This window comes from Pogoniulus pusillus, chromosome 2 (assembly GCF_015220805.1).
Source record: "Pogoniulus pusillus isolate bPogPus1 chromosome 2, bPogPus1.pri, whole genome shotgun sequence".
Taxonomy (NCBI): domain Eukaryota; kingdom Metazoa; phylum Chordata; class Aves; order Piciformes; family Lybiidae; genus Pogoniulus; species Pogoniulus pusillus.
The window spans coordinates 12,881,453-12,909,373 of record NC_087265.1 but is presented as its reverse complement, the minus strand read 5'-3'; the positions used below and the strand labels follow the sequence as shown (position 1 = coordinate 12,909,373).

The following is a 27,921-nucleotide window of genomic DNA, read 5'->3' as shown; positions in this document are numbered from 1 at the left end:
CAAACTTCCATTCTTCCTTGAGACTGGGGTAAGGTTGAGGGGTAGGGGGAAGGTATAAGGGCAGTTGGATGCCCTTCCTGGGGACTCAGGTTTCTGGGAGGGGAGTTGTGTTTCTGTATTACCTTTTACCTTGTATATTTCTGTATATAACTGTATATACTGTAAATATCTGCTTATCTATTGTGCTAGCTGTAAATATAAGCTTCATTCAATTTCCAGAGCCAGCTGAATCTACTCTGGGTGATTTCCAAAGTGTGGAGGGGCAGGTAACACTCAAACCATCACACCTCACTTCAAAGGTAGCTTCTCAAGGCCAAAATTTAAGTAAATTTAAGTAAATGTAACCAATTTAAGTAAATAAATAAAACTACCAGAAGAGCTATTAACATGAATTCTTTTAGCTATTAATGCCATATTCTGTACTGCTGCTGTTTTCAAGCAATACATAGGAAAGTGCCAACAGTATTTAAGTTCACCATATGCTGCAAGTGTTGTACCACACTAGTAATAAGTTTATCACACGTGAGAGGTAATTTGATGAATCAAACTGAAAAGCAACTACCTGTAAAGCACCAGCGTTAAGACTTTATTTGGAAGGCAAACTTCTCTTTCAGAAGATAAAGCAGATGAACTAGCTCATAAAAAAACATAAGTCACAGGAATGCCAGTTTAAGTTTTCCTAGGTGCCTGACAGGGCTTCACAACTCTGCAGTAGTAATACAGGAGATTTTACTGCTATTACAAAATGTAGACAGGATGGCAGCAGTTACCCTTTTGCAGGCATCTGCAAGAACAGTCTGCTGTGGACAGAGATTCACAGATTCTAAGGTCTAAAGAGGCTGTCACCTTGTCTAACCAAGTGAAAATTACACCACAGAACATCAAGGAACAATGATGATGCCAGTATACAAAAGCAGGGAAGGTCATTTCAGTACCCAGCTTCTCACTGATGAACTTACCACAATGCTCAGCCATATATTTTAAAGTTAATGATGCCCACAGGATAGAGTGCTCTCCTGTCCCACTTTGTCTAAGTTAAGTTTAACTATTCATACTCCTTGATCTTTATTTGCTAAATTAAAAAAGCCCTCCATTATAAACTTATTTCTGTCAAGCAATATAGCACCCTGCACTGATTACACTAACATTAAAATACTTGGTATCAATATTACTACTAAGTAACATAGATTTGCAATTCAACAACAAATTTTGTTTATCTTCAGATTTGTAAATATTCCCCAGTTAAATCAACCAGTACTCAAACAATTTGACAGTCAAATTGGAAAGGAAATTATTTGTTGGCTTTGGTTTTATTTTTCCAAAATGCACTCCATCTGAGTGTGTAGAAAATAAGAGGTATTGTTCTGAATTCCTTTTGTTTTGCTCCCTTTTCAGTCACGTCCATCCCTAGACAATTTGTTCACGTGAAGAAGCGTAACAGCACGTGGTATTAGTATTCTTAAACATCAATCATGACCATTTTCTCCTTAGGAGCACACAATTATAGCTTTATCAATTCTTTTATAACTTGATATGGGAGGAAAACAGTGCATGATATAACAGTATCATAGTATGTGATGTTACAATTCCTTAAAGATATTCCTTCGTCATACACAGAGCTAGGATTTGCAAGGATGAGAAAGTCCTACCTTGAGCACCAGGATATTATTGCTGAGTACAAAAGTCATAGAATATACACAAGATACAGTTAGGCAAGGCAAGTTATTTATCCTCATACAGCTAAGCAACAGCAGTTCAAAACATGCTACTGACAACATATCCAACTAAGAATAGCAGGTTTCTCCAGAATCCTATAAATAATAGTACAGCTCTTCAGAAAGATTTAAAGATAATTTAAGGCATACAAACCTCTCTAACATCTACAAGATGATCTGGTTGCATAATGGGTACTTTTTTTCCAGTTGACAATCTGTGATGTCCAACATTGAAAAAGGAAACTGCATTCTGACTGGGTCTTCTTTGCACTCCAGGGGAGTTGGCACTTCCTTGGGATGCAAGAGAGAAGCTGCGAGATTTCAGAGGAGGGTTGTTCTAGTTGAATAGACAAGCATATTGAGAAACATTTACAATCAAATCCTAATACCCAGTAAATGTTCCAATTTAAAAGAAACAGCAGAGTGGTGTAAATCTTAACTTTGCATAGAGCATGGACAGACGATAAAGCCTTGATAAAGCACTAATAGCAACCACTAAATAAACATCATGCACTGTTTGCTAACACACTTGCCCTGTTTATAGCTTAATTATGAACAATCTGTGAAATGAGATTGATCAATATGTATGACTTCTCCGACTTGAAAATTAGTCCTTGATCTGCAACAGCACTAGAAATGGACTCCAAACAGATCCAGCAAGGATAAAGCTCACTTTAGCTTACAACAAAGTCAGCTGCAAGGCACTGATCTTAAAATATTCAGGTATCAGAATAGGTGTTGTGGTAATCAAAATGTTCTACAAAACACACCATACTGGATGGGCCTGGGTGACAGGTTAGACTGGATGATCTTTGAGGTCTCTTCCAACCTGGTTGATTTTATGTTCACAGACACCACATGGTCAGCAAATGGAAGCAGTAACTCTCATATAGTGTTGAAGATCTGCTTTTCAAACATGAGAATTCATCCTAAATGTATCTGTGAACTGTTGAGTATTTGGGGGGTTTTGTGTTCTGGTTTTGTTGGTTTGGGGGGGGAGTTGTTTGTTTCCAAACAAAACAAAACCCACAAAAAAAAACCCAACCAACCAAACAGAAAAACCCCACCAAGGTCAAAAGAACAAGTACAGCTCCAAAACAGAAGGGCTTTAGTAGCACTGCAATATTTACTTTCTCATCCATTAAAAAAAAACAAAACACTTTGGGCAAACAGACTTCACTTCGTTTCATTCCTAAGGGATATTTCTCTTACAAGCCAGCTATTACTCAGAAAAAAACATTTCCTGACTTAAGTTTCAATCTGAACCACACCTCCTTTTGTACTATTTGTCTTAGGCAGCAGGACAGCTGTATTTGCAGCTACTTCTTTCACCAGCCTAAATTATTTTTGCCTATGAAAACAGCAGCCATACAGTACCTTTCCAATAGCTTCCGTGTGATGCTGTGTGCAGATCTGTAGCCTGCTAACCCAGTGCTGTCGCTCTTTAGCATCAGTAGCTAATAAAAGCAAACCAAAAGTATTATGCAAGTGAAGACAGTTCAAAGCATGGGCAATAAAAGACTCCTTAAATCTTTAAAATGATCACAATTTCAACAGCACAAAGTATTTTTTTTTAATCTAAAACTTTTTCAGCAGACATTAAATTTAATTCATTGTAACATTAAATTCGTCATAAATGGCATGCACTTTTTCTTCACCTTTTTTTTTGTTTTGCAACACAAAAATAATTTCAGGAACTCCTTTCACATATTTTAGTCTAAAAAAAATGACACATTTTCTTGGAATAAGAGTTAGGTAGTTGAATTAGAAATCAATGGCCATTCTTCAAAGAAAGAAATACTACAACATATTGGCCTAGAATTCCATAGCATTCAAAAATCAGAGAGCAGCTTCTATATGCACCACAAAAAGGCTAATAAACCAAACATTAGGAACAAAGCAATTCTCTACAAGCATCATGGCAGTATCATTACCTACAGTGACTTAGAAAACTGAGTTAATACCATTTAATTACACTATCCATAAAGATTAAAACCCATTCTATACATCCAAAATTCGTGGTCTTCTGAAAGGCATGAAACCCAGAAAGCACAGAGCTATCCATAATTGAAGAGTGGGATGAATGAATCACATACAATCCTCATTACAGCAGTCTGAGAAACAAGTGCTCTCACTTCGGCCATGCAGCCAAGACCTGCAGAGCAGCCACAGGTGAGAGCTAGGAGTGTCCTCTAGTGGAAGAATCCCCTGCCCAAGAATCCAGGTCCTACCTCTCAGTTTATACTGCTCCCCACTGGCAGCATTGACTGTAAAGGTATGAGAGTCTTCATCACTGGGTGAAATTACAGCTCCAGCAAGCTGCAAGGTGCCCCTGGGCTTTAGATGTCTAGACTGCTCATTCACAAAGTACTCCAGCAGGCCAGCATCGTTGTTTAAAACAAAAAATCTGCAACAGTAACAAAACAAATACAGTAAATAAAACCAGCTCGTGCTTTTCCTTTTCTTTCTGGGGGACTTTGTTTTGTTTGTTTGATGTTCTTCTTTGTGTGGTGGGTTATTTTTTTCACTGTGTATTGACTTGGTTTGTGTTTTTTTATGGGGAGTGGGCAGTGGTACTGGAAGAAGTCAAGATATCCATTACAAGTTGGCACAGATGGGCTTGGGACTTGAAAGACTTGAGTCAGTACAATCCCAAACATATGATTTACATCCCCAAGAAGGCTGCACAAAAATTAAGTCCCCAATACCTTCTCAGATACCAAGGACTGCACAACAGAATAACATGCCCACAGAAGACTGCTAATGCAAGATTTTGGAAACCAGAAGAATCCTTAATCTCTAAGGCTTAATCTATACAAATTAAGGTTAAAACACCCAACAATTAGAGAACAATTGAGACACAAACTGTGAAACTGAAACAATATCAAATCATATAAAAATTGAAGTGGGAATTTTGCTTCAACTATTTTGCTGAGTTTAACAATAAGCGTACAAGTCTCTGCATGCCAGTAGCAGCACAGGAATTTGGCCCAAGTGGTATGCAAAGGAGTTGTCTCTCCAATATCAATGTGGTTGCACTGTGATGCTGTAAGAAGTAGCATCAAGCAAGAAGAGTTTCACATGTCAAATAAAAGCAAGTCGTTCCAGGGGAGACAGCCTGGAGAACTGAAACCTTGCCTGAGTTTGAATTTTTAGTGAAATAGTCTTAATTTGTTTTTTAAAATTATGGCATGATTTGGCATAAGGCTTAAGACTCAGCAAAAGAAAAAACAAAGGCAGTATTTTTAATAGAAAGGGAGTAAAAAAAACTAATGTTGTACCTGCTTTTTACATACACACAGTTAAAAGCCACAAAATTAGTTGTTTCATATGCATTTTTGTTGTGTCTTCGTACAAATATTATTCACCTACACATCAACATAACACAAAGCATAAGATTCTTTCATAAAGTTTGCCTAACAGAAAAAGGAAAAACTAAGTATTATTAAAAACAATCTGGCATGTTCACTGGGATGCTGCAAAGACCAGCACTGATAAAAGCACCATAAAAGACTTACCGATATTGCCAACCAGTGACAAGATTGGTGTATTTCATTAAGTAGCCATAAATATTTTCCATGTGATCACTATTAAAAAAAAAAAGAGAGAGAAAAGCAATCAAACACCAAATTTCACACTTCCCCAGCTTTTCATCATCATTGTATGTTCACAGAAAATTAATTTTCATCTTCATTTTTAGGAAGGCACTTCCCATTTTAGTAAAGCTACCAACACTTAATAGATTTTCAGCCTTGTTTCTGAAATAATTTTACATGACAGCTTAACCAGACTTACTGAACTCAAAGTCATGTCAAGGCATAATTATTTTTACCAAGTTTTATTCAGCAGCCACTTTTGAACACATTTGTACTAGCTCCAAGCAGTTGAAGATTTAGCATCTACTTTTCTCCAGCTTCCTGCTCTCTTCTAAGCAAGCTTAGTATTTTTTGGACTCCCCCATAATTAACTTTCACTAGCTTATTAACAAAATCTTGATCATGATCACCAACCAAAACCAGGCCCTAGGTACTCCTACACCAGTCTAGTTTTATCTGTCCTTCATGCCTAGGACCCTTCCCAACCACACAAACAGTCATGTTTTTCAAGAGATGTTCCACTGAACACAACGCATGGGTGCAGGTCACATCAAGATACTCTGAAATGTACAACAGGAGCCAAAACATCACCTTCTCTGGCCTGGCAGGAAAATCAGGTAGCTTCTCTTTCAAAGCCTGAACTTGCAACATCCACCAAAAATGAGCACTCATCAAGGGAATTCAGCACAGAATCTTAATATTGCTACAAGTAAAATACATGGCCACTTCTGAAAATCAGTTGTCCTAAATAAGACTTACAAGTATTATGGCTATGAATAAATCATCTTAAAAAACCCACACACTTGAAAGACCTACTTTATACTGTGCCTTCCCATAACTCTAGAAATGCCACCTCAGTGGCCTTGCATCTTACACTAGAGCATAAATTTACATTGAAAAATCACACTCTTAATAGATAATTCAAGTACAGCATGAGAAAAAAGTTCTTATTATTCCAATAAAGAATTAAAACATCCAAACACCAGGCACTAACTACTTGCTTCTTAAAAGAAATTTGTATTTAAGCTATCTCATTTAGAGTTTAAAATTAAAAATTTGTAGCTTACATTATGTTGAAGATTAAAACAATTTGGGGTCCACTGGAGTAGCAGCCTGTTTTGGTTGTTAAGAGGCCAAAGTAGTCCCATAACAGCAAAAGTAAAAAGGTGTGCAAAGACAGGACTAGAGTCAAGTGATCATCTCCATTAGTGGGCTTTGGTTGCAAACATAGCTGGACTAAGCATTGGGGTAAATTTCAAGTACCATCTCAAGCTGCTGTCAGTCAGTATCACCAGATCAATCATAAACATGACAATTTAATAAATATAATGTGTTACACTAAGTTTCACCCTGAAAGAAGCTATTTAGGATGGCACTAATGAAGATAACCACAGAGTAAATCACTGCCATACTATTCAAAGAAGAGATTTTTTAAAAAGAATGTATATTTTTGAAGAAAAAAAAGTTGCTGATTTGTAAAACTACATTTAAAGACAAAAAACTGTGTTCTAGCTATTGGGAAAGCAATCAGTATTTCAATAATATCCTGCAATGAAGAGCAGTCAGTAGGACTATCCAGGAATTTCTAATAGCTTATTAAGTGGTACTACAGATAAAAATAAAAGCAAGGAGAGCAGGAGGTGTTCAGACTATCACACATTTTAAGTATATAAAAACGCTTTAGGAGACAAACCAAACTCATCCTCTGCAGACGCCTCTGATATATTATTCTTGGCACACAAGAGGAAGTACTGTTGAGGCTTGCTCACCATCTTAATTTAGCTGAAAATTATGAGATTAGTTATAAAAATGTAAGAGTTTGGGCTTTAATTGCCTGAATATTGTCCCTAGCCACAGCTCATTGTTTTTCAGTTTAGTGAATGCCAGCTCTGCCCTTGCTTTTCAGTTGCAGAGCTGCTGCACTCTCTCATTACCTCACATGCCTAAATCACAGGTATGTTTGACAGAAAGAACCCAGCAAAAGCCAGAAAATTCACTTCAGACTGTGATGAATATAGTACAACTCTGTGTGTGGCCTATGACATTCATTTATATGACAAGGGTAAATTAAAGTCTATGATTAAAATAATTTGGTAAGGTTTTTCTGACTGTTACAGATGAGATAATTGGTTCTGTCAGTTGTTAGGAAAAACAACATCACCATAAAGGGGACTGCAGCCCTTTTGGTGATGCAATGCCACATCAAATGAGCACTTGACTACATTTTGCCTTCATCTACAAGCTCCTCTCCACTTGTTTGGACTTAGTCAAAGTGAAAATTCTTCTCCAAATTCTCCTCTTCAATAATTCCTACCTCTATTCTCAGCAGCATGTTAAAGCTGATGGTTTAACTGAAAAACTTTGAAAACTGTCACCCAGAGGAGTCTGAGGGATGTGGCTAAGGACAAGTAAATCAGACACTTCCAGCATAGCCTATACTGTCAGTTTGGAAGGAGCATGTTGCACCAACTTGCCTTCAACAATGAATGCACTGACCAGCTGTGTTTCAGAAACCTTAACTTCGCACGCAGAGGGTCTCCCGGAGCTCCACATGGCACACAAAAGAGCTGAACAACTCAGTGTACAAGATAGAAGCTTAGAAGCAAATACCTCCCATTTACAAGCAAAAAGATCTCATCAACCTGCGCAAGAATCACAGAAACATACTAAGCACCAACAGCCAAACCTCAGTAGAGTCCAACAATCAGCGGTGGTGGCTGTGCAGAGCCTAAGACTGTCAGCTGCAGGGGGGGAATTCCTGATAGGACTGATCTCTGCAGCAGGCAAGGAATATTAGCAGGCTAACTGCCAGGGAGGAGAGACTGAGCCGTGGCTTGCTTTTTGGGAGACTGGAGAATGTTAGACAAGCCATAGTCAAAGAGACAGAGCATGAACAGAGGGGTCCCTGCTAAATGAGCCAGCTCTTAGAAAATATTAACATGTTTTCCTTCTTAATTGTGTTCATGCACTTGCAAAAGAACTGCATAAACCCAGAATGCTATATTTAGTTTTCACCCTGCCAAAGGTTGGGCAAACTTCTAGCATCCATACGCATAACATTAGCATGTGAAAAAGGTATGAAAAACTTTGTTGATATTTAAACCAGTACCCTTGACAGCATAAGGGCCCAGAGGCAAACAAATAAGCAAATAAAAGAGTGAAATCACAGGTGTTACAGGCGCTAAAAATGCTATCCCTGTACAAATTTCCATGCCACATGGACCAGGCAATTATCTGGAGGTGTTCAAGAAAAGCCTGGATGAGGCACTTGGTGCCATGGTCTAGTTGACTGGATAGGGCTGGATGATAGGTTGGACTGGATGATCTTGGAGGTCTCTTTCAACTTGGTTGATTCTATGATTCTAATGTTATACACTACAGAAGAGGTTTACATCTAGCCTGTAAGTTGCAATTCACAGAAAGATAAGATGCTCTCCAGAGCACTACAGGAAGTTCAAGATGGTACTTTGGCAAGATGTTGCGGTTCAGGCACCCATGAGCTCTGCTCGGAGATAACCACAGTGCATAAAATGAATAAGATTTTCCTCAGAGCAAGAGCATTGTTTCTAAAGAAACAAGAGTAAAATTTGTTTCAAAGTCACCTGTGTGTTTCAGAAGCCTCCACATTCCCCACATTGGGGTTTTTAACTTCTAGAAAACAAATCACCAATGAGTTTGGCACAAAACACTGACCATCTTATCTAAACACTGACAGTGAGTCCTGGCTGTATTAGATCCTTCTCAGCTTTAATAACTGCACATTCATGCTGATGCCTACATGCATGTACATGTTCCTATGGGTACATGCATATTTCCACAGTCACATGCTGCTGTTGCTATTCAAAATGCTGGTGGCAGGCTGAGATTGTCAAACAGCAACAGCTCAGCAATGATGACTCAACAAGCCCTAACATCTATATTTCTGTAGAAATTCATGTATCCTGTCAAAGAATAACTAAAAATATGAAGCATTGTAAAAATCCTGTCACAGCCTTAAAGATGAGGGGGAGGGGGGAGGAATTTGCTGGACTACATTAAATAAGGACACCATGCAAATTGCAATACAGAGAAAATTTATTGCAGAAACTGGTGGTATCACAGTATCACCAAGGTTGGAAGAGACCTCACAGATCATCAAGTCCAACCCTTTACCACAGTGCCCAAGGCTAGACCATAAAACTCCAGCCAAGCATATTTACCACTCCTCAAAATTTGGGGGTCTTCCCCAAAAGCTGAACACCACTTAACTTGGCTGCCCCTTTATCACACCCTTTTAATTAATACATATTTTGACATGGACTGAAAGTCTATGAAGACTGAAGTCATGATAAATTACAAGCCAGTTCACATTCTTTCCAGAAAACCATCCCTCCCAAACTTCAAAGATGCTTGCCACAAGCTAGATCTCTACATATCTAAGTGCTGCTGAAATCCACTACGAATAGAACATTCACAAAGGACTACTGTTAATGTAATTATCCTTTTCTAGTTTTATTTGTCCTTTTCTCATATGTCTCTTGAAGTTGCAACAGCTGTCAGTGCCTTGGAGGGTGGTCTCCTGTCCTGGGGGAGGAATGAGATACTGAGAGTTGGGCCAATTTTCCCCTGTATCCTGTTTATGTAGAGTACCCAAGTCATGAACACAGATGCTGAAGAACAAGTCCCAGAATGACGTCTTTTAGGAGCTTCGGCAAGACATTTAGACTCACTTCTGACAAGTGCTAGGCAAACGTTTACTTCAAGAATACACAGACACAAAAAGTCTTCCCCATCTTTTTCCATACCCTTCAGAATGCACCTTTCCCCAAAATCCCTACACAAAAATGCCACTGCTAGCAATGGCACAAAAAATTATACCCATCAGACAAGCAATTACAAAAAGCTTCCAAAACTGTCCTCATTATTTTCATTTTGCTGGATCCTAGACAACAACATGTTGTTGTGGGATACTTTGAGCAGACAGGTCTCTGAAGACACAACAGCTGTTTGAAGAGCAAATACAGTGGCCAAAGGGTTATACACAGACTTACATAAGACCTGGCTTAAAGAGGTAGCTAAGTATGTGTAGATTTGCCTCCAGCAGGAAGGACAACCAGGAGTCTAGAGTTCATGCAGATGTCAGTGAAGGCTCCTGAAGCTGGATCCAGCCTCTATAGCCATCTTCAGTGACAATGCCTTCAGGCCCTGACCAAGGGAAAGGGCTCCTTTCTACAGAGGTCAAAGTAAAATGCAAAAGCCTGGTGAAATAGACTGTCTTCAGCTTAAAAGCTGAAGTGCATTAAGAAAAGAAGCAAATCAAGAACATTACACTGTAAACCATTTAGTAGTTTTGACTATATAGTCTGAAAAAAGCAAAACCCGTTTTCACTGAACTTCTTCATCTCTGCCTGCCCACAGGCTCATTGTTGGCAATGGCTTGCTTTCTCCTATGACCACTTCAAAGTGCTTCTCTACAACACACTGATTCCCCTTTTTGTTACATGAAGAGGAAAGGCTGGGGAGAAAAGGGAAAAAACCCTACATCAGCAACAGAAAATTCAGCCATATCCTCTGCAAAGATCACCTGCTCCCAATAAACCACCACCACGTTAAGCACACTCCAGTGTCACAGCTCAGTGATGCAAGAGCAGACTTCCGACTACACCCAACAAGGTAAGAAGCCTCTGTGTTGCTTAAGGACTATCCACAGCAATAAATGAGCTCTGCTTCCAAGCAGCTTTTGGAAGAAAGGAAAACCTTAACCTTGTTGTGCAATTCACAGTCAACAGTAAACTGGCAGCAAAATTCCTGCTCTTCAGCTTATGTTTGACTATTCAGTTTTCAGTTCAGAAACCAACAAGTGCAAGGAAAAACAGAAATCAACAATATAAGAACACCACCAAGTGTAAACCCTGGGGATGATTCAGAGTCCCTACTACTTAAACACAAGCATTCTAGCAATTTGCACATCTTTATCAGATATAAAATCTTTCTTAATAAGTACTCCTGTAAACCCCTGAGAGCACAGACATGCACTGGAGGGAGTGCAAGGCTTGCCACGAAGGATGGGTGCGGCAGAGATGAAACGAGCTGTCATCAGGTGTCAACTGTCCACCAGCATAACGCAGCTCAGGCTTCCCATCTGAGAGTGAGGGCATCTTCCACTGCCCAGCTCCCCCATCCCCTGCTGTCAACACAGCAGTTGTGCTTGCACCTACAATTTCTACCAATACCAGTTCTCAAGAAGAATGATAAAGCTTACAGATTGTTAGCTGTTTGTTTGGGGTTTTTTTAATACCTCCTAACTAGACTTGCGAACCATTCTGCTCTTTTGTGCATTAATGTTACAGCACAATTGCACACAAATGAAACTGTATTGTAACTTTTTTTTTCACAGGGTAGCAACAGAGAAGGAGGAAAGAGAGAACATTAAATTAGTAAGTAGCAAAATACTGCTCTCACTGGACCTCTGAAAAGCTGATGGAGTAGTTTGTCATTTAGAGAAGTCTTTAGTTCTCGAAATACATCTGCCAGGGAAAAATCTGCAACAAGTTTCAGCTAATCAGTTTCTCTTGCACATACACAAACACCTCGAGTCAGCAGGATCTCAGGTACAAATTATTTGTGGATTTGCATCAGCAGTGGACCCCAGAGTCAGTAGTTAACTCTGCAGACTTCTGCAGTAACTACTGCTCAAACTGTCACTGGAAAAGTAACTGTAGATTTAGCCAACATGTTAGAGATAGAGCATACAAAATCCAGGCACCTCAGAAGGCACCTGACACATCTGGGGAAAGATTGTTGCCTGAAGCTTTGCTACCATTTTTATTACCAGTTTACATAAGTGCACCATAATGCACAGTTTAATATACTGTTACCAAAACACAAAGCTTTCCAAGCTCAAGCAGTCACATCAAAGTTATTCTGCTCACCCAACAGTACTGGCACGGCATAAGCAAGGCAAACACAGGGATGGACAAACACCTTTGCCATTTCAGGCTGCTACCTGTAACACCTCAGAAGGCAGAGCATCCTGGTAAGCACTATTCACAGAAACGGTGGAGTAAATCTGTGCATCACTTAGTCACTCTATGTACAGTTCAAGTATGGTTTAGCTTACTACACATCCCAATGCAGGGCCTTCTGCTGTGCTTCTAGTCCAGTAGCTCTTACTCAACCAGAAATACAAAGATATGCTTTAAGATGTATTGGTGATTATGGCTTTAATAAGATTAGACTGACAATTACTCATTGCCTGGCTGCACTTTGCAGCAGTAAAACACTGGCTATTAAATGGAAGGCAAATACACTGATCAGCTGCTTCAGATAAGCCCCTTGCCTTTTTAATTATTTGTTAACCACTTTTTGAGACATGAATTTAAATGCAAAGAATAACAACTATTACCACCTTCCAAGCAAGAAAAAAAAAATCACTTAACTGACTATATTTTTTAGAAAGACCATAAGCCTGGAGTACAATACAGGCAAAAAAACCCACCTGTATGGACCACCAGAATCAAGAAGTAACAACCAACAGTTTGAAGCCTAACTAGCAAACAGTTAAAATAAGGTATGCTTCAAAGGTCAGTACTGCTAAATCCCTTCGATGGACCAGCATGTGCAACTTCTCAAGTGAGATGAAACCCAGGAGAGCAATCAGGATGCAGCAGGGTGAGCTGCCTTTCCAGGGGATCCAATCATCTAGAGTAGGGGTACTCAAACTTTTTAAACAAGGGGCCGGCTCACTGCCCCTCAGACACTGTTGGGGGCCGGACTATAGTTTGGTTCCAGCCCAGTCCCGGCGGGTGCTGGGGCTGTGGAAGACGGCGAGTGGATTAAGTGGCAGGAAGTGGCTGCTTGGTTTCCCCTCCAACCAAGGCAAGGGGGGGTGTGGAGGGGTTCTTTAAATACTGGCAGGACGGACTGAGGACCCTGGGGGGCCATATCTGGCCCAGGGGCTGTAGTTTGAGGGCTTCTGATCTAGAGGAACAAGGTGAATGAGACCACCCATGCTTTCAGCAAAAGCAATGCAAAGCCTTGCACCCAGGATGGACTGAATCATGGATCAGTGCAAGCAAAGTATGTCACACCAGACAAGAAAAGGCTGAGCGAGCTGGGTCTGTTCAGCCTTCTTCAGAATCAGGGAAAGCTTAACAGGAATCTTGACACTCTCCTACATCTGGGAAGGATGCCAAGAGTCTTTTCAGGGATGCACAGCAGATAGGCAAGCAGCAATGGTCTCAAGTTGTAGAAGAAAAAATTCCTTGTTTGATCTAAGCCCTGGGTGAGAAGTCCACAGAGGCTGTGGCATCTCCACCCTTGAAAACATCCAAACTTTAACCAGTGGCCCTGAGAAACCTCTTTAAACTACAAAGCTGGCCCTGTTTTGAGCAGGAGGCTGGACTAGATATTTCCCTCCTAACTCAAATTATTCTGTAAATCTTGCATATAGAGAAATTAAAAATATTCCCACATCAAAAACTGAGGCATAAGGTATTCAAGTTTAAACTCCAGTTATGAAAGCACACATTAACCACCTATGGTTATGGGCAATACATAAAAAGAGCTTTCTTGTTCAGTGCTTTAAGTGGATGATGATTCCCACACAAGGAATTATTCAAAGCTGCTCCTTTTCATTGTGCAATGAGCATCACTATTTGCTTCTTTTGTGCTTGTCTCCAGCATCTATGGAATTATGTATGGAACAATAAAAGGACTAGGGCATCATCATCCCATTTTATCATTGTCAGCCTCTCAAGCTGTGAGATAGTTGTGGCCCAGTTTTTTGCTTCAGATTCATACATCCCAAATCACATCTTCCGCTGATTTCAGCTGCAGCTGTGACCCTGTGAAAGTTTTGCAAAATCTGTTCCAAACTAGGCCTCTGAGAAAAAGGAACACAGAGGTGGCAATTACAAGGGAAAACCAGTTTAAGCAGTATGACTATGACCACAGAGGAAGTCAGAGCCAGAGACAGAAACCAGGTCCTTAATATAGCATCCTGCAGTCTTGCACAGCAGATCTCATGCTTTCTGTTACTTCTGCACTGCAACAAATTAAGCCAGTTTCCCAAGACAAACAGAGCTCTTATGGAAAATGATCTGTCAATGCCTGAACATTAATCAGGAATTTTACATCTTCCAGTTTCATCAAAAACTCAGGAATTTACACCTGGAAGGAAAAATCAAAAAGGTATGCCCACAGCAAAAAGCCTTCCCCTTGACACTGCTTCAAAGCAGGTTGGCTTAGGGAAGACCTTATTGTCACATACCAGTACATAAAAGGTGGCTACCAGGATAGGGTGTCCTTTTACAAGGAATCATATGGAAAAGACAAGGGGTAATGGGTACAAGTTTTTCCTGGGAAGATTCCAGTTGGACTCCAGAAGAAAATTTTTCACCATTTGTCACCAAAATAGTTTGACATTAGAATAACCTCCCAATAGAGGTAGTGGATTCCCCTACGTTGGTCAGTTTTAAGGCTTAGCTTGACAGGGTGCTTGGCCATTTCATGTGATCTATGCTCCCTGCTAGGAAGGTTGGAACAGATGATTCTTGGGGTCCCTCCCCAACCTGACATTCTATGAAATACAAGACTGTTGTGTGCACACAGATCAACAGCACTTCTATCTCACTTCAGCCTGCCCTTGTCCTACTCCCCATCTTAGGGTTAGAAACACAGCCCAGAAAGTACAAAATTACACAGGCTGTGCAAGCACCTTAAAAAGAAAGTTGTCTGGCAGCATTATCAGCAGGCAGTGATTCCCTACAAGAAGAATTCATCAGCACTGGCAGGCGATCAGAGTGCGTGTCAAGACAATATCCTGAACTAAACAAGGGTCCCTGTACTCATGCTTTCATTGCCATGGTACAGTGAGTATGGCACAAGAACACACCTAAGGCAGCATAACAGCAGCAGCTGGCACATCTGCTTCTGCATTAAGCAATGTCATTAGGTCAGCCACAAGCAGTTTGTTTTCCATCCTCTCTCTGGGGAGAGGTGGTATATGCAAAAGCAGGATGTTAATGTTGTAGGCACTTTTAATTAAGTTGCTGCTACATAAATCCATTAGAAAAGGTGAAGTTTAAAAATACCCTTTGCACTTATTGAAGGATAGACATTTGTAACAGTCATTAGCTCCTACATAAACGTATTCCATGGAAAGCACAAATTACTTGTTATCTAGAAGCTACTCACGCGTTTCTGCTTCTTCAGTTTAGTTTAATTTTTGAGGATCTCAGTATTAACACAAGCATCCTGCAAAGCCAGAACCAACTACCACGTGTCATGCCCACCCCAGTAAGTTTTACAGCCTGCTTGTTCAACACAGGGATGCTCTGAGAAGAGCAGGAGAGGGACAGCGGTCTTGACAACCACTCACTGAGGAGCCATAGGGCTGCAGAAGGGAATCCAGATCTTGCCATCCTGGTTCAGATTTCCTAATAGAGCATCAGCTTTGATGAAGCTCCTGTTTAAATTACCTAAACCTGTTTCCTCAACTCTTACTTATTATCCATCACACAGAGATTTTTCTCTTAATTTAAAAGGCACATGAGCTTCCATCTGCTCCAACCTCATTCTTCCAGGTTGTAAATACATGTGTGAACATGAATGGCTCACCTGACCTTTGAGCAATGCTTGGGGCTTCAGCAACTGCTAAAATCTGCTTGCTAAGATGACCTGAGCATTTTAATAACTCAGAATGGATCCTGAGGCAGATATAACCATCTGATAATTTTAAATAGGGGCTTCTTGTCTATTCCAATGAGCAAACTATGTGAAGTACAGCATTTCTAAATTAGTGTTATGAATATGGTGTACTCTTTAAGCACAAATGAGGTTAAAAATCAACTCAAGCACCAGGTTTTTCCAGCCATTTCCCTCCAGCATATCAAATAAATGTGACAGCCTTCCTAATCTCATTTTTAAAAAGAAAAAGTAACCCAACACACAACATTCAAATATAAATTCAGAATTTCACAGCAACACTTCTTTTCAGCACAGATATTATGGCACCTTGAAAGGCCAGCAAAGGAATGAGCAAGTGAGTAGCTAAGGCTTTGTGAAGACCATGCAGTGGGAAGGCAACTCCACAGTTCACTAGAAAGAGAAGCAAGAAGATCAGGGCTCACTTTGATCGAGGCTTAACATTGGAGCCATCAGCCAACCCAAAAGCTGTCAGCAGTAATGTAACAGAAGGGGCAGTAGAAACTCCACCCCCATTGGTGGCCATGGTCTAGATGTCACAATATTGGCAGGTTCCAATGACTGTGAAACCAAGGAGGTGGGGTGGGCTGGGCTGTGCTGAAAGAGAGGGGAAAGTGAAAGCAACGGCAGTCATTGCCAGTCCTCCCAGGAAACACCACAGCCTCTCTCACCGTGTCGTTGTGCACGACAAGGAGGGAGGTTACAGTTATTGATTACAGTGAATGTACAAACATTCCATGTAGTATTTCAAAGAGCTTTGGTTTTAGCAGTGCAAAAAAGAAAACCCAGAACAAGGGAGATGGGCAATAAGAAGTACCAGGAATACCAGCATTAGACAGAACTGCCCTGGGATGACACTAACATTTACATCATTCCTGCATCAGGAACAGTGTGGCCAGTAGGACAAGGGAGGTTATTTTTCCCCTGTACTCAGCACTGGTCAGACCACACCTTGAGTGCTGCGTCCAGTTCTGGGCCCCTCAATTCAACAGAGATGTTGAGGTGCTGGAACATGTCCAGAGAAGGGCAACAAAGATGGTGAGGGGCCTGGAGCACAAATCCTATGAGGAGAGGTTGAGGGAGCTGGGCCTGTTTAGCCTGGAGAAGAGGAGGCTCAGGGGTGATCTTATTACTGTCTACAACTACCTGAAGGGGCATTGTAGCCAGGTGGGGGGTGGCCTCTTCTCCCAGGCAACCAGCATCAGAACAAGGGGACACAGTCTCAAGTTGTGCCAGGGTAGGTATAGGCTGGATATTAGGAAGAAGTTCTTCACAGAGAGAGTGATTGGCATTGGAATGGGCTGCCCAGGGAGGTGGTGGAGGCACCGTCCCTGGGGGTCTTCAAGAAAAGCCTGGATGAGGCACTTAGTGCCATGGTCTGGTTGATTGGTTAGGGCTGGGTGCTAGGTTGGACTGGATGATCTTGGAGGTCTCTTCCAACCTGGTTGATTCTATGATTCTATGAAGGTTTGGGAGGTTTGGGGTTTTTCTTCATTTATCAAATGACAGGGATTGCTTGCTCTCAGGAGTCCAGAGATAATTAGGGCAACTAACAGGAAGAATTCCATGTTTACATTAATATTATGATGACAAATGCTAAGTTCAAAGACAAGAATGGAGGACCAGCAAGAGAGGGGTTTGCAGGACAGCATGATGAGAAAAATCATGAACACTTCCACAGCCTATCTCAGTCTTGCACATTTTGCTTCCACATTTCTGAAGTGCAAAGGATTGCCAGTAATCCTCCGAGTTAACAGCGATGAAACTAGAAATAAGTATTTCCTTTAAAACATAATTCCTATGGGACTACTTTATGAAGAAGAGTTAACGAGCATCTTGAAGTGCAGACTTAATATACATTTATGTATTACAGCTAGTGGTTCTTGTGTAGGTTCACATCCTGCTCTGTGCAAACGCAGAAGGCTGAACTGAGATTAGTAATTGTTTACTCATACATATTTATATTTTATATAGCTATATATGAAGAGTGCTTGCACAGTGCTAACTGCAAGACAAATCCCTTACAAGAAGGCTGGAGACCCTTTTACTTGGTTTTCTTGAAATTTATTATCCTTTTCCATATGACAACAAAAATTTTGCAGTGTTCCTCTTCTTGCCAACCCCCCTCTCTAATGTTTGTTTGCATTCGTTTGCTTAATTTCAGTCTCTCTTACTCCAGCCCAAATCTACAGGGAGCAATTCTGCAGGAGCATCCACCTTAAGTTGATTACCAAATGACAAGAGAAGCCACACAGCATCAGGAGCCTCCTGACTTGCCGTTGTCACTCCTAACAAACCAAATAAAAAATATTTTCAAGTAGTCATAGCAGTCTAACAAGTTCATTCCTTTCCTTGAAGCTGCTTCCTATCCAAGCGCTCTTCTATACTAATTCACAATTGTGAGCAACGCTACAGCACTTAAGTAAACTTTCATGAACAGCTAAAGTTAACTTGCTTCCTTAAAAAGAGTGGAAGACGTACATTTTATAACTACATTTGACATTATACATGCATTTCATAACTACACAAATGGCTAAATCAGCAAGCAGAGGCTAAAATTGTTTCATAAATAAGGAACAAAGGCAGTTATCCACAAAAATGTAGAAGCGAAAATAAACAGGTTTTGAAAGATAAGCTTAAAAATCAACAATCATTTTGGAAATTCATGAACATTTCACATGTACTTCCACCAGCAAGGGAAAGAATGCTGGGAATCCTCTTAATAGCAATTGATTTGGTTTATGTATTTGAGAGCAGAACCACGAAGAATATCACAAGAGGATGGCACATTAGCATGTCTCCAGCTGGGAAAGACAGTTTTGTTTCTCTAGTCAAACACAGTGCTTTGAACTTTTAATTTTGTAGATATATGAGAACCAGTTATTGCATGTAATTCCTTTCCACATCACCTGAAAGCCCCTCAAGCCAGGCTCAACTGACTTGATTTACTTCTCTGGCACATATTCTGACCAACTCTTAATTGAGCTCACAGACACAGTTTCTGCTTTGTGGTTCTGAAATTTTCAAGTTATTTGAATGATTATGATTCACATACCACAGAAGTATCTACAAAACCTGTCTCCTTTCCCTCTCTGCTTTGAAACTATTAACTCAATCTAGAGCAAGGCAAAACCCAAATGAAGTAAAAGCAAAACTGTTTGAATGCAAGTAATTCTTTATATGGGCAACTATGCACTTACTTCCTAGTCTGATTACTACTGAAAATAAGGAAGCTGTTTAGAAAATGCTATCATCTTAAATTATGTTATTAAGTAATGTTCTAGTAACCTGAAGTTATGCAGAAGTCTCACCTAACAGTAACTGTTTCTCTAAATGAAAATAAGGGTAAGAGCTTCACGTGCAGCACAGCATCTCAGGCTCTATTTAACTGCAAGTTAACATTCACGCTATTCCTGACCTCAGTTAGCAAAATACAGCCAAGAGTTGGTTGCTCTCAGAGGCATTCAGACCCTGATCATATATTCGTAAGTAAACAAGATCATTTCCTGTCAGATGTCTAGCAGAGCAGCTGCTCAAGAACTCTTAACTTCTATTAAGTTTAAAAAAAGCATCTTCCTGCTGCCTGAAGAAAGTGGGCCCCTGCAAATTTCGAAGGTGGCACTGCTGTACTGGCTGCCTGTACTCACCATACACAGGCTACAAGCAGAAAGTCTGCAAAAAACTTCAGCACTATCTCTGCATCATCTGAAATGTCTGGCAGCCTCTGGTTGTTTCTTCTTCTCCACTATGGTTAAGTGTTTGGGCCAACTCGATCACACCTATTTAAAAATCTGTTATTCTCCTACAAAAGCATAAAGTTAGATGTTCTGCCTCATTTTTTATTTTCTAGACATGAACTTTACACTAAGGATCTATGCCTTTCCACCTCTTCAAGAGATTTCGTTTTCATTATTTCAGGTTCCAGCAGTGCTGGAATTGTCCTTTTTTTCCCCCCCCCATAGTCACAGTTCTCCATTTGGACCATTAAAATATCAAGTACCTGTTGTCCCCATTTGCCTGATAACTCTGCTACAGCTGTTTTGACAAGATGTTTCACCAAGTACAGAACTATACTTCTGCACTAGATGCAGTCTATGATGAGCAAGTATTTTCAGACCCTACTTCTGCCAAGTTGTGACATCACACGTCCCCCATACCATACTGTAAAAGTTAAAGATCAAACCACAAGCTTCCAGCAAATCTACTTCTAAATCCCAGACTTTTGACACTAGTTAATTAAGAGAGGGGTGTTTCTTTCACCATACATATTTCAGAAAGTAATCCACAAAGTGAAAATTAAGCTACAGCATCCTGTCCAGAAGATCTTCTAGGAAGGCAGAGCAGGGAAAAGTGATATTTTATGGGTAATTAGATACAGAAACAAATGTAGGACTAAATAATTAGTTCCCAACTGAGCAGAGATTAACACTGAGGCACCTCAAGCGTTCATGATAATACAACTGATATGTTAAACTTGCTCCAACGATCTACAAAGAAGTAATAATTTGCACTTGAATATCAGAAAAAAATAAACCAGATATCGATAGCACAAGGCATGATGTGGACAGTTCCCACTTACAGCTGTTAAGCCACCCAGGTAGCTCAGAGTGAGTTCAGCTTTGTCCCTACAAGTCACAGCACTGAAATAAGAAACAAAACACCTGTCAGAGTGATTTTTAAAAGTGGAATTTCACTACACAGCACTGACCTGCAATCACCATCTCAAATGTACTATAGCAAAAAGCAGTTCAGACAAATTATCCCTTCCACTGCCTCCGATACCACATATAATGCTTCTGTTTTGACTGCATACACTAATTTCTGTGTTTCACATGTGAAACATGGACTTAATTTGCTCGGACACAGTAACAGCAATTTTCCTTTGAAAATTCCAAGTTACAGTTAAATCCAGAGTTTGGGGTTTTGTTTTATTTTTAAAAGGAAAAAAAAAAAATGAGAAGCAACTGGAAACAGTGGATAATATAACCAGTAACTGAATCTCACAAGAAGCTTTCCCTGTTTAACAGCCTTAAGTATCGGCCCTGAAATCACCACTTTTCTTTCTGGCACAAGTCATCAGAAAAGTAAATTACTCACGACCCAGATTCTCAGCGATGACCAAGCCATTCGCTCCCTATTAAAATCATCAGGCACTCAGTGCCTGCACAGCCTGGGCCTGGGCGCTCATTTGCCTGAGCCATCTGATAGTCCTTCATCCGGCACAGAGCACACAGATGTACCACGCTCCACTTCTGCTGTCTCCGCATATAGGAAACAGAAAGCCAGTCCATCTGGGCTGGCAAACGATGGCTTTGGAGAGTCTCCATTAGAAGGAGAAGTGTGCAAACCTCACGTAACAGCAGTATTTTCAACAGCAACATGGCAGAACTCCACTTAAAAGATGAGAGACCTAAAGGCAGAGATTCAGAAATCCCTCAAGTGATGCCTTAGAGAGCCCACTCTCAGTGTCAGAATGGGAGTTCTTTCAACTAGAAAGTACGTCAGAAGGAAGTGTATCAAATCCCCCAAATGCCTCTAACACAGTTAGGTCATTTACGGTAAGCATTTTACTTTGAATCACTTTGGAGCTAGAACTGCGTGCTCAGCTTTTACCACTTTCTCCGCTCGCTTCTGCTGTATTTTCAGTACCTGAGTAACCATCCTGATTTACGCTAAGCACAGCCGGTCTTAAAACAAGCCAGGTAAGTAAAAAACTCCGCAAATACTCTTCGGTTTGGCTAACAGCAACGAAGTATCAATAAAAAGACTGCCGTTACGTTGTCTTAAAAAAAAAAACAACATACGAGCTAAAATTTAGCAAAGTTTTTAGCTCTTTGGGAATCTGGAAAAAGACAGAGTGCCTTCAGCAACTTCAAACCGGTCTCCACATTTCGCGAGTGAAAAACAAGAACTGGAAGTGAGAAGTAAAGGCACAGTCACTGGCAGCATCTACAGCCAGGGCGTGGGGCTTTGTGCTAACAGAGGCACACGATAACCCGAGTCGACTGACAGCCCGCCCGTGTGCCGCCCGCCACGCCGAACGGGCACGGAAAGTGGGGGCAGAGCGGGCGGCTGAGCTCAGCCCGGCGCCGGGCATGTCCTCGCAACTCCTGATGCCCCGCGACAGAGTAAAGCTGGGGCAACCGTGCCAAAGATTCATGCTCAAGGCGGACAGGGCGTGGGCAGCCCCACGAAGGGCACACGGGCGTTTCCCGCGTCCCATGCCTGGCTCCGCAGCGCCGGTGGCTCCCGGGCCCGCAGCTCTTCAACTCACCCCACCGCCCCCGGCCCGGTCCGCCGCGCCCACCTGTACTGCCAGCCTTTGGCGCCGCGGCTACCGCCACTGCCACTCTTGCTGCCGCTCTGTCCCGCCGCGGCCACCACAGGAGGCTGAGGCTGCTGCTGCTGCTCCGGCTTGCCCTCGCCCTCTGGCCCCTTCATGGCCGCCGCGGGGTCCGCGCACTGCATGGCGCCGCGGCTCCCCGCCCCCTCAGGGGCGCCCCCGGCCCAGGGCGAGCCGCCTGCCGGGTGGGAGCTCGCTCGCCCCCGCTAGCGGCCCGCTGGCCCCGCTCACGCCGCGTCGGGGCCCGGCCACCCCCGCCCCATGCGGGCTGCGATGGCGGCGGCTGCCGGCACGCCGGCACCCCGCTCGGCTGGGCTCGGCTCCCCGCACGGCCGCGGCAGGCTGGAGAAACCCGCCCTCCCGCACCCTCACCCCGCGGCCCGGCTCGGCCGCCCCTTCCGGGTCAGCGCCGCCGCCATCTTTAGTGCGGGCAGCACTGCCCGGGCTAGGCCGTTCTCCGCTACTGCCGCGCTCAGAGAGATAGCAGAACTTCTACACAGCGTTAAACTCGTGGCTACGAGCGTTTCTCCCCCAGAGAGAGAGGCGTGAGAAGAGTGAGGGCTCCAAGCTGTGTTGTTAATAGGCTGCTCTGCGACGGGGCTTGAGAGTCCCTGGCAGGGATCTCTCTGAGCATTGTCACAAAGACCCATAAAACATGGCCAAACTCAGTAGGTCGTTCACCAAGCAAAGCCATGGCATACCCAGAGGAATTACATCTGTTTTTCTAATTTTCTAGCGGCCAGACAGAGAGGGATCTGGGGGTGCTGATTGATACCCGCCTGAACATGAGCCAGCAGTGTGGCCAGGTGGCCAAGAGAGCCAGTGGCATCCTGGCCTGCATCAGGAATGGTGTGGTCAGCAGGAGCAGGGAGGTCATTCTGCCCCTGTACTCTGCACTGGTTAGACCACACCTTGAGTACTGTGTTCAGTTCTGGGCCCCCCAGTTTAGAAGGGACATTGAGATGCTTGAGCGTGTCCAGAGAAGGGCGACGAGGCTGGTGAGAGGCCTTGAGCACAGCCCTACGAGGAGAGGCTGAGGGAGCTGGGATTGTTTAGCCTGGAGAAGAGGAGGCTCAGAGGTGACCTTATTGCTGTATACAACTACCTGAGGGGAGGTTGTGGCCAGGGGGAGGTTGCTCTCTTCTCTCAGGTGGCCAGCACCAGAACGAGAGGACACAGCCTCAGGCTGCGCCAGGGGAAATTTAGGCTGGAGGTGAGGAGAAAGTTCTTCACTGAGAGAGTCATTGGACACTGGAATGGGCTGCCCGGGGAGGTGGTGGAGTCGCCGTCCCTGGGGCTGTTCAAGGCAAGGTTGGATGTGGCACTTGGTGCCATGGTCTAGCCTTGAGCTCTGTCGTAAAGGGTTGGACTTGATGATCTGTGAGGTCTCTTCCAACCCTGATGATACTGTGATACTGTGACAGCAGAGCTAATCAAAAGAGATTGCTTTGGTTATGCACAACCTTCCAGGCCAGGCATGGCTTTTGGACAACCAAATCTTAATTGACTACAGCTGCATTACTGTAATCAAAATTGGCATCTGAAGAAGCAGAGGGCAGAGCCAGACACCAGCATGGTTATCAAGGTTGTAGTTCTGCTCTGTATCTCATCCAAACTCTCTCTTCCAAACTCTCCAGCTCTTTTCCTGTACACAAATAATATTGTAACCAGCCACTATATGAGAGATGCTGAACATTCCTGTCATGAGAATCTACATAGAAGCTGTGATGGTTTGGGTGTTCCCTGCCCCCCCACACTTTGGAAATCACCCAGACTACATTCAGCCTGCTCTGGAAATTGAATGAAGCTTGTATTTACAGCTCAGCTCAATATACAAGCAGATATTTACAGTACATACATTTATATACAGAAATATACAAGGTAAAAGGTAATACAGAAACACAACAGCCCTCCCAGATACCTGAGTCCCCAGGAGGGGCTCCCAACCATCCTTCCACCTTCTCCCACCCCTCTCAACCTTACCCCAGTCCCAAGGAAGAATGGAGGTTCGGCCAGGGGGTTAGGAAGCAAGGCGGATTAATAAGAGAGGTGGCAGAGAGGCTAGAGAGAAGTGCAGCTCAGGCAATGCCCCAAGAAGAAGTACCTATGTTTGGATTCTCATTCTTATACCTCTCAGCAAGCCTATGAGTGAAGTAGACATAATCACTGTTTGTCTTTCACAACCTGTAATCTAGTTCTCCTCACCAAAACATTCTAGCTAGCTTCAAACTAGCACAGAAGCAAAACCACAAGAGAGAATATACTTACAAATAGTTTATTTACCTAGAGCTTTCCCATCTCGTGCCAGGACATCCTCACTTTCCCGGTGACATTGAAAATATCTTTTCCTTTGGCCATTAAATGAGCATCACATCTTTAAAATATATTTATATATTTAAGAGTTTATCTGTCTCTAAATTAGCACATACCCATCTCCCCTTGCCAAGCACACAGACATATAATCTCAGCTAAAAGACTGCCCATTGCACGTACATCTATAGTCTTTTTTTGCAGTGGCATCATATTTTACTGCTACACAGACCTAAGATCTGCCTTTTTTTAAACACACTACAGGGAAAAAGAAAAAAAGTTTTGCTTAGCTGTGGAATCACAAAAGAACAGATGAGCACAGTCACATTCAGTAATGGTATTGAAGAGAATTTTGGCCAGAACTGCACTCCTCTTGCCCTCCAAACGTGAAAAATTTAATTGCATTGTATCATAATGCATGCCAATGTTACTGAAAATCTCCTAGAAAATTTTGAAGCAAAAGCAACTCGGGAAGAATCCTGCTTCTTTGTTTTATTTCCCTGCTGCTTGAGGCCAAAAGAGACATAGCTTCACCTTTGTAAGCATCACAGACGGCCAGCCTCACTTAAGAACTTCTCCAATACCCAAGGCAGAGCAGAGATCCCTAGTGCATGTTTCCGCAGCCCCTCAGCTGAGCACAGGGTGGTAAACTTAGATTTCCTTCCCCCATGAATTTATTGTCTTCTCTCAAAAGGCGCAGCTCTCGCAGTACCAGAGGCTGTCGTCAGATGGCATTGACAAAATGCTCAACAGCAGAGAAGGGCTAACAGCTCGTCCACAGTTTGCTAAGGATTTACAGTTCGAGATGACTTTTATCTTTAGTTTATGGTTGCTTCTAATTATAACTATGGTCAAGTTCACTGCTGCCAGTCTCCTTTCCCAGTTACGACTCAGTGGCTCAAAACGGCTACTGAAATAAATTTTGAGGGAGAAAGACTGCTTGTAGCCAAATTTCTTTTCTTCTTTGTTGGAAACAAAAATAATCTTAAATGTGACTATTCGAAGTATACATTGGTAACATTAATAGCTACCTTGCAAGCACAGCTAAGGATGAGCACTGAGGTCCCACAGCAGTGCTGTCTGCAGTCTGTCTGAGCAAGGCAGAGGAGGAAAAACTCAGGAAGACCTGCAGATCAGGAGGAAGAGAGTGTAAACGGGACAGCATGCATTTGTTGGCATTTGTCAAACTGAATCTTTGTAGGGCCAGTTACGGCTACAAGCTGTGGCGGATCACATTTTATTACAGCTCATGTTAAAGCAAATTTGCCAGATTTGCCATAATTTATAATTCAGTTTTAGGAAATTGTCCAAGATCTGATCAAAACCGTGTACCACTCTTGCTGATTTCTTCTGAAATCTGGCTATACGTGCTTAGCACCTCTTCGGATCAATATGATTTCTTCAGAGCAGCAAGATCTATCCACGTTCAGAGTAAAGCTCTAAAAGCCAGCACGTTTTCATCACCTATGTGCTTTAAAAAAAGGGCATATAATTTAAAAATAGAAAATGTTATACAAGAGTTATATTATTCCCTTGTTGATCAGACAGGATTTTTTTCCTGACCAAATAAGTATCTGTGGACGAGACCAAGTTTAACCTGTTTTAAGGTTTGAAACCTGTGCGCTCACCTGCTAGCCGGTCCACGGGAGAGAAGCGGTTACTGCTCCTCTCTGCTAAGGAAACTTCGTCCTCTACAGGCAAGCGGAGGAATTACCTCAATTCTGGGAGAAGCAAGCTGGAGCTGCAGTCTGTCGCATGAGGAGTGTGATTTTTCACCAGCATTGCTGAACTAGGAGAGAGCTGCTGGTTAATGAGAAAATGAGCAGCAGAGTAACATTGCTAATAGCGCTTCACGTCTGCATTTGTTAATTGTGCAGTCAATGGTTCTTCGGGTTAGAGTCTTTCTCAAGGGAACTGACATGAGTTTATTAAAAGTCTAGGAAACTGTGTTTTCTGGGCTCTTCTAGATAACAAACATGAAACAAAAATCCCATTCTTACTAACAATAAAAGATACCTGCCTAACAAAATTCCAGATACTATGACACAAGAACATTAAAGAAGTGCAATCTGTACCCAAGGTTTCCTGAAACAGAGTCTCAAGCATCAAATCTCACAAAAATAAATAATTTAATAGCATGGAATACCAGCAGGGCCAGCTTGAGCTGGGTACCTCTGGAGAGGGACACCCTCAGTTATTTCCCTGTGCTTTTTAAAGCCTCACAATCTATTCCATTAGCTGTTCGTGCACCTGTTCACCTGACAAGTGTGTGTCATTTGTCCAGTCAAATTACTTAACAGTTACTTGTGTTTTTCAGTGAGTGAAGTTTTGGTGAGGGCTACTTTACCCACTTACACAGTTTCGTAATCTTTTTGTTCCATCTGCACCTGGGTCTCATCTATCTTTTGCTGACTCCACGTAGAACAGTCTCTTTCTTTATTTCCATGAATTACAGCTCTTCTTCCTTTGATCATAACTATGTGAACTATAGTTCACATAGTTCACCATACAATCTTAATATTATTTATACAATCCATTACATTGGCCTAGTCACAATGTACCAGGATCATGCAAAACTAGTCTTGACCAAGTGTGACTAAGAGTTCAGTCTAAATTCATCAGTCCTAAGGTTACAGCTTCAGCCTAAGGCTTCAGCAATCTAGCTACATATGCTAAGCAAGTTACTATTAATGTTAACCTAAGCACATACTTTGAAAAGTCACATTTACGATTATTTTTGTTCCCAACAAAGAATAAAGAAAATTTGGTTACAAGCACAGTCTTTCTCCTTCAATATACTGAGCACACTGCAGTATTCTCTTGACCATAGGTGAAAGTGGCCAGTAAGGTTAGGCAAACACAACACAAAATATTTCACCCACCAGCATGTCTTACACTGAAAAGATTATTTGACAGCATGTTTTGGGTTTGGAGCTGTACAGTTATCACTGAGTCTGTGGCTTTGCTGTAACTTAACATGCACGTGAAACATTGCTCTCTTTGACATGCAGAATCTCTGACACTTGCCTTTAATGGTTAATCATCAGTCCTTCTGTAGTCTTAATCAGTCAAAAGCCTTTTTTTTTTCTTTTGAGCTTTTCAGTCACTGTCAGCTGTCTCCTAATTTTCTTACTCTTATCTATCAATCCCTTTGTATTATATTCTGCTGTAATGCAGGTCCAGATGAAAGCCAGACTCAGGACACCAGCAGCTAACACTGCCTACAGTTTCCCTCCCCATTCACAACCCATTTGCACCCTTCACGCTCACA

At 42.1% G+C, this 27,921-nt stretch overlaps 1 protein-coding gene across 1 annotated transcript in view; it reads right to left on the bottom strand.

The window, feature by feature from the left end:
- Positions 1–22,597, bottom strand: part of OSBPL11 (oxysterol binding protein like 11) — a 46,779-nt gene extending 24,182 nt beyond the window's left edge. Inside the window, exons 1-5 of the mRNA XM_064156559.1 lie at positions 22,305–22,597; positions 5,234–5,302; positions 3,947–4,122; positions 3,093–3,172; positions 1,870–2,052 (exon numbers count right to left, since the gene is read on the bottom strand). Coding sequence (XP_064012629.1) covers positions 1,870–2,052; positions 3,093–3,172; positions 3,947–4,122; positions 5,234–5,302; positions 22,305–22,465 — 669 coding nt within the window. The 5' untranslated portion in view covers positions 22,466–22,597. The remainder of the gene's footprint in view (positions 1–1,869; positions 2,053–3,092; positions 3,173–3,946; positions 4,123–5,233; positions 5,303–22,304) is intronic.
- Between the last annotated feature and the right edge of the window lie 5,324 nt (positions 22,598–27,921).